Source organism: Pogonomyrmex barbatus, unplaced genomic scaffold, assembly GCF_055798465.1.
Source record: "Pogonomyrmex barbatus isolate J1 unplaced genomic scaffold, ASM5579846v1 scaffold3, whole genome shotgun sequence".
Lineage (NCBI taxonomy): Eukaryota > Metazoa > Arthropoda > Insecta > Hymenoptera > Formicidae > Pogonomyrmex > Pogonomyrmex barbatus.
In genome coordinates, this window is record NW_028297127.1 from 7,218,789 (window position 1) to 7,228,749 (window position 9,961).

At 34.9% G+C, this 9,961-nt stretch overlaps 1 protein-coding gene across 9 annotated transcripts in view; it reads left to right on the forward strand.

Annotated features, from left to right (window-relative positions):
- nAChRalpha4 (nicotinic acetylcholine receptor alpha4) overlaps window positions 1–9,961 on the forward strand; it is a 186,700-nt gene that overhangs the window by 2,190 nt on the left and 174,549 nt on the right. For 2 of the 9 annotated variants that reach the window (XM_011641988.3, XM_089079976.1), the window contains exons 1-2: window positions 2,192–2,330; window positions 7,932–8,173. In XM_011641988.3, coding sequence (XP_011640290.2) covers window positions 7,967–8,173 — 207 coding nt within the window. In that variant the 5' untranslated portion in view covers window positions 2,192–2,330; window positions 7,932–7,966. Of the gene's footprint in view, window positions 1–2,190; window positions 2,471–7,931; window positions 8,174–9,961 lie in introns of those variants that run through there. The other 7 variants (XM_089079974.1, XM_089079975.1, XM_089079971.1 and 4 more) reach the window with 6 other exon arrangements.

Consider the following 9,961-nt stretch of genomic DNA (forward strand, 5'->3'; position numbering starts at 1 on the left):
TCTTTCTTTTCTTTTCTTTTTTCTTTTTTTTTTTTTTAAAAACTTTTTCTACTTCGTTGTGTGTTTCAAACAGAAGTTGATTCCTTTTTAGAGAAGCGAAAAGACGTTATCTTCAATCTCGAGGAACGTCTCGTTATCATGAAAACCCTCGAGACGTCCATAAAAATTAGTAAGAGAACTAAGAAAAGAGATTTCAATCTACATCGCGAACGAAGCAGCACGGATTGATCCGACAATTTCTGGAGCACGTCCGTTTGAAATGCCCGTAACCATAACGATCCGTAGGATGAATTAAGAAGGAAAGTTTAATTCTTGACAAACAACCCGCCAAACTTTCCCATCCCCTTTTATCCTTCGCTCCCCACAGGCATCCCTCTGCCCGTTTCTTGCTTTTTTCTTATTCGCGAGAGGGAGATTGGCGTTCGAAGCCTCATGATAAATGAGCTACTCAAATCTCTCTCTCTCTCTCTCTCTCTATATATATATATATATATATATATATATATATATATATATGTCTGTCTGATATTGCAATCTTAATTCATCAATATGTTGGCATGCTACCGGAAGCCGGATGTACCGAAGGGGTTTCGTACCGAAAGGGTTTAAAGGGATCGTCACGGTATGTCAGTTAATGCGCGCCACACAATGCCACCGATCCATTGTTCCACCTAAGGAACACCCGTTACCTTGCTCCCGGTGCTTTTCAGTTAGCTTAGTCTATGCCATAAAATGGCGAGCTAGGTTCATGAGGGACGCTAAATTGAATTCATGTGAGGCTGCAACTATCCGTACCTCCTGACCGCATATCTTCCCCTCCCTCCCTTCCAATATCATTATACATATACTAACCGTTTATTTAAGAGAAGGCATACATATATTTTATAAGAGGAACAAAAACAGTTTTGTAGTACGTCTAATTTAAGTTCTGGTTAAACTAATATAATGTTAGCAAGTATTTAAATAATTGAATTCCACGCAAAGGACTAATATATCGCATTAAAATATTTTCTATGTATGAGATGTCTAAAATTATATTACATATCTCTCCATTATAATTCCATTCTACATTTTTCATCAGTCAAAGATTTTCAGACAGCCATTATATAACTTCCAAAAGACATAGCGTTTTTATTCAGATATTTGTGTAAAATATCTGCCACGTCATGGACCATGAAGAATATTGGTACGACGAAAGAAAATGCTTTCTCATTGAAGATAGATTACGAAAATTTATGATCTTTATGTAAAATCAGCGCGTTATTTTTGTTTTAAGTATTTGCTGGGTGACATTGCTGTAAACTAGCCAATTTTTCAGTGAGATAATCTGAATAGCACTAATACGATTAATCCTTTCGCATTGTGCTTATGACAGGATTTATCATTCAGAGAGATTTTATTGTAATCTAGAAAAATCAAGCAACTAATGTTACAAGACAATTGCTTGCTCTTGTTAACGATAGAAGCGTTGAACTGTACGACAAATAAAACATTACTTCTCGCAAAAACCTACTTTCGTTAAATGAAAGCAACAAAATTCAAACTCGTTTGTTTCGTAGATAAAAGATTAGAAACGTATAATTCAGAAGAAAACAATGCGAAAAATTTTTATCATTTTTTTTCTTTAGAATGAAGGCAGCCGGATAATTTCATCTTTTTAGATAAATGACAGATTTTTCTTCTTTCAGTTTCTTTCTCTCTCTCTCTCTCTCTTTCTCTCTCTCTCTTTCATTTATCATCTCATTTATCTCTTTCTCATTTATTTTATGTATATCAAAATTTCTTACTGTGCATTGTACAATTATTTTTCAATATCTAAGAATTTATTTTTGACATAATCACTATTTATCAGCCTCATACAACGTCACCTAAAAAGTTTCTCCAATGCAAAAAGAATCATGCATTGCGACGATCAATTTCGCGTCATCTAATGAGAAATCGAAATCTATTCAATCCCTTTGAGGAGATCCTTTCCCACCTTCTCCGCGTAGGCGGAGAACTTCTTCCAGCTGATGTCTTCGCGGTTACTGTGTCGTGTTCGTTTCCTCGTGCACAAGCGTACGCGCAAGTTCGGTCCAGATTTCTCCGTCGCGAATCCCACCCCACTGTCGCAAATCACCCTCCCGGATGCCCGACTCTCCCGCGGGTTTATACTGCGCCCGATGGTGCGCACCCGGTGGCGCCTCCAAGCGACCGAGATCCTGGCGCACCCCCGCCGACCACGGGCCGCGACGACCACCTTCAGTCGTGGGTGCAGTGCGTGCGAGTGTGCAGCGGTCCCGAGAGCTGCTGCGAGAGACCGGCGTGGCTTGGAGTGCGCGCGAAGTTAGGTCAGTGTCATCCCCGTTTATCCCTTCGTTGTTGACGCCCTTGGTGGGCATCGCTTGGGAACCGACGGAACCGGAGATCTTCGCCTCCGGCCAGAATCATCAGGGACTATCGGGCATCCCTATACGCTACGTGGTTCCCGGTAGGCGTGATGTATATATGGGAGGTGTCGTAAAACCCTTCACGTTCATCATGTACCGGAAGAATGAAAAATAGGCAATATACGAATTTTTAGACAATTTTGCAAATTGTTTTTTTTTTTTTTGAGCAGACAAGACTATATAAAAATTATTTGAAAATTATTCAAAATAGAAATTTTCAAAGATATGCACAACACAACGCGTAATATGCATAATGATATACATACTTTGAAAACGTATGCAAATATTATAAAGAAAATTATATTATGTTATAATTTAGAGGAAGTATTAAAACATCTCTGGTAATATAATTCTTTGAAAAAAATTAAATACATGTAAATTTGTATGAAGTGTAATAGTTAAAGTTTTCAAATAGTTTTCAATTCTCGTAACATAATTTCGTGAAAATTATATAATAATAATGCGAAAATGATTTCCTACACAGGAAATTCCAACAAATAAAGTTAAAATTATTTGTATAATTATAGCGGTTGAAAGATATTTTTTCTAAGCTATTAATTTTAAATTAGCTTTAACGATTTGCAATGGAAGCTTAAAATATTAAGTGTAACATTATGAAATTACAAAATGAACGGCTATTAATATTTTTCAAGAATTGAAATAAAATTTATATCACATAATAAATCTCAGTTTGGGAAAAATAAGAAATAAGGAATTAATACGACAATAGACAATTCTTGTATTTGCACGAATAACGCTTTGAGATTTATCGTGTAGATTCAAACACGCGTAAGATATAATCGCGAGTAATTACAGCAAAGTTGTGGGAATGGTTCGCGCTTACTCGACAGCTGCTGCGCTAATCTAAATTCTCATAAACTTTAATCGCGGAAAACAAGAGCCGTGAAGCGTAGTAATGGAGAGATGCGAGCGATTCGCGATCCGCATGATTTCCGTGGCGGCTGTGCGAAAATGTCATAAAATTATTTCATCGAGATTCGACGAAACATTTCGTTATTCGGACACGCAATATCGCACGCGTGGCGTTCTTTATATTATTTCTCACTCCTTTGCACCCTATCTACACGACAGATTCAATATCCTTCTCCGTGAGGAATCCTTTCCATTGTGTTCGCATGCGAAACTTTTGCCCGGTATTCGGATTGGAATTGCGGCACGATTTTTATTGAAATTTAATAAATGCTCTAATCCTGAATATCATTCACGGAAAACTTCAATATCCCTCTGAAATCCTTTCGATTATACTATTACTTTTCGTTTCAAAGAAACACAATTTCACCATTTACCTTATCTCTTTTATTAAATTTACATTATTACATTTCTATTTCTTAATATAATATTACTTAGAAATGTCCATAAAATAATAATTCTTTGGTAAATTATTCTTAGAGAAAAACAGAGAAAGAGAGAGAGAGAAAGGGAAGTAAAAGAGAATAATTTAATGATTGATTCTTTAACTACGATTATAAATAGATATATTTATAAATACTTCAATATGGTTATTTATTAGAAATGTTCTTAAAATTTAAAACGAATCTATTTATTATTTAACGCAACAATCGTTGTACTTCACACAAAAGTACTTCGCACAAAGTACTTGGTATTTGATAATTGGAAATAGTAGATTGTCAGAAGTCCCATGAGCTTTAACCCAATCGGGTTTTGACCCAATCGACAGATTCTCGTTTAAATTTTCATCGTCAGCAAAGTACATTCTGGGTCGTTTCAATTATGCGTCCGAATCGAATGCTACGGTGTGCGATACCGTGGGATCCTTTTCAGAGAGCTAATGGATTGTCAAGAATAGAAACTTCACGTGGTTTTGCGATCGTTGGCTCGGTATGGCCGATCGAATGTTTTCAATTCTATTTTCCGCGAACCGCGTTTCACCCTCTCTGTCGGGGCTGAAATAGTTTCAGAGATAGATATCACTGAAAACAACGTGCAATTTTCACATGATAACTTTTTAATCTGTGATGTATATATGGTGTGTATATATGGCGTGGTGTATATTGTGCGGAATATCGTTACGGCTTTCCAACACGATGTTGTATCATTATTATTATCAAAACAAACAACATCGTTGTTATATAAAAGATCATTAATTATAACGAGATATAACTTAATACCCTATGTTATATTTTAACTGAAAATTTCATCAAATGTATTAAAATTATATACACAAAGATACTAAGTGATCAATCTTTTAATTTATATTGTTCTAGTTTCGATTTTCAAGATTGGCTCGCACTATAAATGCAAATAAGCACAAGAAAAATTATTGCGACCGTTAATCCTACGGCCAGTATCGAGTGCCAACCGAGTTCATTGTCTCGATTTTCATCGAACTCATTCACCTACTAGAAGCGATCCTTACTCGGAGGCGCTTGAGCGATCACAAAGGGTGCTATAAAGTAATTTACTTTCCCGATAGAAAAATAAAGAGGTAGCATGAGAGAAAGAGAGAGAGAGAGAGAGAGAGAGAGAGAGAGAGAGAGAGAGAGAGAGAGAGAGAGAGAGAGAAAGAGAGAGAGAGAGAGAGGCGTGCATTGAACAAACCCTGCGCTAAACTCTGGAGTGTTTAAAATCTATTTGGATTGTACGACATTGAATTGTTCATCAGTTTTGCGAATTATACGGATTTTAAGATCAACCGATAGATTTTTTTGCGTAATTATAAAATGAAAAATCAATAAAATAATTTTTTAAATAACAGCAACACATGATGAAGGCAAATGCCTCATTCAGCTCTTTCATTTTATATAAAATATTATTTGTTTCAATCCTTTGCTTATTACAATTTATTCAATCCGACCCATTTGTATATCTCAAAAATAGAAAATTTAAGAATTAGAAAAACGAAGTATCGCTAGATTAAGACCAGACCTTTACAAGCCGTTAGACTCAAGCTGTTGGCAGGATTGATTTTAATATCGATTAAGAGTCTTCAGTGTTATTACTCTTTTGTCTAGATAGATTCCAGGCTGATGACAACGTCGTAAGGTCGGCTCTCCTCGGCTCGCTAATCCGAAATAATATACCGTTGACCCAGTTAGCGATGCAACAGCAATTAGACATTCGCGCGATGGCAGACGAGGCGGGACCAGGGCGTTGATCGATCCTTCCTCGTCGTCGGGCGTATGTACTCGCGTAAATTTCCTCCGTTAATACCCGCGTATCGGCCGCGACGACTGCGTCGACGTAGACATGAGTTACGATCTTGAAGTCGCTCACCTGATAAGGGAGGAGCTGCTTGTTCGATTCAAACAACAGCGACACGAATCACAGACGATTTGATAATCCGATCACGCTTGCTTCACAAAACGTTCAATTTGCAACAATAATAAATCACCCGATACTTGGCTCAAATATGATTGGCAAAACAAGTTCCTATATGCGAGTTAGTTCACATAGAAACGAAATTGTCTGTTATATCAAAATTTCTAAACGAGATTTAATTTATATAAATTTTTGAATTTAATTAAAATTATTTATTGATTTTTATTAAAAAGAAAAAAAAATCGCAAAAACCTATCTAAAGATTTCTATAGCTTAAGCAAACTATATTTAGGTCAGGTATCTGCTACGCTAGTTACATAGGGGTGACTCGGCGCCAGTTGTCTCCTCTGTAAATAGAAAAAAATTTCACAGAAAGTACAGAAGCTTTTACAATTGTTTCACTGGCGGTTCTATTATCTCGCTTAGTAACTTTGTTGCATAATACTGTTAGATAGATGCGCATATAAAATCATGCTTTCTTATCTCAGGATATATTAAAGGATATATTAAGTCTCAAGAGTATACATGAAATATGGAGAATAGTTCAAATGTTCTTATCTAGTTATTTGTCATAATAAATTTTTAATCATAGAATATTCTCAGGATATAATATTGGCAGAATAATTCTGCCCGGATATTATTTCATTATAAAATAAAATTTTTCATAAATTAAACAAGCTTACGCATTGCTAATCTACTTTTTGTAAATCTACTTTTTGTTTATATACGTTCAAATTTGAGAAATTGCAAATTAAATTACATAATTAAGATTTATATAGAAATTTAAATTTTTAATCATATAAATTTTTTAATGATAAAATATTAAAAGTTGTGTTACAAGCGTGCGCCGTCAAATTTATTTTAATCGTCGCACATCCGTTACGTAATATTGTCATTTATGTAATAGATAAAATAAGAGTGACAGGAAAGGCCATTTTATTCGAGTTCAAAATTACCTAGCTAACTCGCTTAATCATGGCATTCGCGGTGAAATCGTTGCGTAATGACGATGGTAGGCTCCTATTCGTTTGGACTCCGCTAAATTCCGGATGAAATGCCAGCGCGAAGCACCCCGCGATTTGCGAGGCGTGTGATCAATCGCCGATCTATGACGGCGCGCGATTTGCGGTCGCGAATTAGCGCCGTAATGCGCAACGAAAATCAACGCCCGCACTATGCCAAGTGTCGGCTTACCGCTAATCGGCCCGATTCCACACGAACACTTTAACATCGTTACGCATCGCGATGCGCGATCAGAGGATCGTTTCCTGTCAGTGCTCCCAATTCACTGCTATCGCCGTTTAAAGTTGCGATTGCATTTGCATTTGCATCGCCAACGAGCTTCCTTGTAATATTCGCTACAAAACAGATAAATCTTTCGTACACTCAAATATTCCGTAGCTATGGTAAAAGAATGTAGAATAAGAGAAGAGAATGATATTTTTGCAAACTAAATTTCAGGCGAAAACGTGTATTTTGCACCGAGTGACATTATTTTCATATTCAAAGCGGCAAAATTTTTTTACGTGGCGCTCGGAGTGAAGAGAAAGAAAGAGAGAGAGAGAGGGGAGGGGGAAGGCGGGAAGAAGAGAGGGATTAAACTCGTTACTTGTATCCATAAATCCGCCCAAGTTGTATCCTTCTGAGTTCATGGTGTACTATATGCCGGGAATTGCACGTACCGTAACGAAGTATAGTCTAGCAACATATAATATAGCAGCTCAACTCGGAGTTTCGCTTGTGTATTAGTGTACATGGCATAACAAAATTTACATATTCTCTCACGACTACACAGTTTGGAGGGGGGAGGGGGGGGCAATTTTGTGGATTCCTTTTTTTTTTTAGAAAAAAAATTTAATCAAAAACATTTTTTTCAGAATTCCTTGATTAAATTTTAAATAAAGATTTTCTTAAATAATGAGGACTCATTCGGAATTAATCGTAGAAATTTAATCGTAAAATCAATTAGCCAGCTGCGAATTTAAGAATTTTATTAAAAAAGTTAATTAACTTGCAAGAGTAAAAATTAATGACCGAAGCGTGTGCCTCGATAATTGAATTGCGCTTAATTAAATTTATCCTAATGTAATTCAGACAGTAAATAATAAAACTCGCGGTGAAAAAAAAGGGTTCCCAAGCGGTGCTCCTTCGAACGAATGTCGAGAAAAACAAACAGCGGCTGATCTGCATCTTCTCACTTAGATACGTGTCGTTCATAGTGGAGGAATCGGGGGATCATGATGCCCCCCATAATTGGGGAAACGCTGCGCGTATGGTTCCTCTCGGCGCTGGTCGTCCACGGAGCCGTTGCCGGAAATCCGGACGCGAAACGCCTCTACGACGATCTGCTGTCCAACTACAACAAACTCGTGCGGCCCGTGGTGAACACCTCGGATGTGCTGCGCGTATGCATCAAGCTTAAGCTCTCACAGCTCATCGATGTGGTAAGTAAACTTTTATCAAAATATTGCTAAAAGTTGAAAAATATTCTGCAATGGAATCTCTAAAATATTAATTTGCCTTTGTTGACATGATTGTTGGACTATAATTAACTAATTATGAAGAGTCTACTGTTGCAATAATTGATAATTATATCCTAAATAACTAATTATTAAGTTTGCACATAATAATTGGCACAATATACACACAAATAATCAAGATATATTTATAAATAAGATAAGTCACTTTATATTACTGCATATAACAATAAATAGAAATATTACAAAAGATTTCCAGTAATCCTGTATTAATAATATTATTAAATTTAAAGCTACAGCATAAATAACAATTAATAATTTATTAATTAAATTAACAATTTATTATAAAAAATAAATCGCAGAATTTATAAAATAAAAAGTAAATATAAATTGTGGAATAACATTTATTATAAAGAAATTTTAATATAATTTAAACTTGATTTTTTATAAATAACCTTATTTTATGCTATTTAATTAATTCTTGCAATATAATTAATTTTTTTTTATTTAATCGTAAAAGAATAAATTTACAAGCTGTGTCATTGCTTCAAGTAGTATTGATTATCTATTTCCAATGTATCTGTGTAAAGTGGCTTCAAACTTTGCTAATATTGCATATTCGCTAAGTTGATGGTTAAACTTGCGCAAGTATTAAAGTGCGTGTTATAAAATCTATAGCTTATAAAATCTGCGGACATTTTAGAATGGCCAATTTGCGATTTAAGTTAAGATGCTCCCCCAGAAACTACCGTAGAAATCCAAATTGTCGCAAAGGAAAATGGCACGAAACTTGAGTAATTGGAATAATTACTTAGTTGAACTTTGACGAAATTCCAGTTAGTGTTGTGATTGTGCTGTGCAAAGTTGGAATATGGATAAAAACTTTTAAAAGCGTAGGATCTTATAGATCTCTTTGTAGATTCAACTATTGCTGATAATATAATTAATTAATAATATAATTAATTTGTATGATATATAGTTTAATAGTATTGATGATTGTATTCAATCATCGCGAAAGAAAGATAATATTCAAAGCAGATAATATTAAAGTGGATAATATTCGATAATTTTAATTATTTGACTTTGAAAATATATGACGTTTAAAATTTTATGCAAGTATCTATATCCAATAATAATATTCAATTTTAAGCTGTCATTAAACAAATTGTTTAAAATCGGGAAATATGAAACATTGCATTACATTTGCTTATCATTTGTAATTAGAGTAACATATGGTAAACGTAATGAGAATCAGGAAATATCTTCCTGCTCAGTAAGTTGAACTCTGCCAGAAGTTCATATCTATATGCGTTTAACTCCTGCATCTGTTTGGCAACGAAGCACTTACGGCCAATAACACACGCATAAATTAATTAGCTAAGCTGTTAAGTTGCGCATCTCTGTTTGAAATCTGTTGAAACACAAACTCGCTGTTTTAATGTTGATATATGATAAGTCATATTTGTGTTAAATGCACTTATGGTCTATTAAATCTACACTTTAAAAAAATTAATGAACATTTTAACTACGTGATACAATTTTTTTTATATTGCATTCTATTGAACAAATAAGAGCATAAATATATTTTTAAAAACTTTTTTATATTTTAAGAGAGAAAGACAGTAAAAGAAATGAAAAAAAAAACTAAAAAAGAGAGAGAGAGAGAGAGAGAGAGAGAGAGAGAGAGAGAGAGAGAGAGAGAAAGAGAAAGTCAACGTATGCGAAATATCAATAGCTCTTTCTTCACAATTCGTG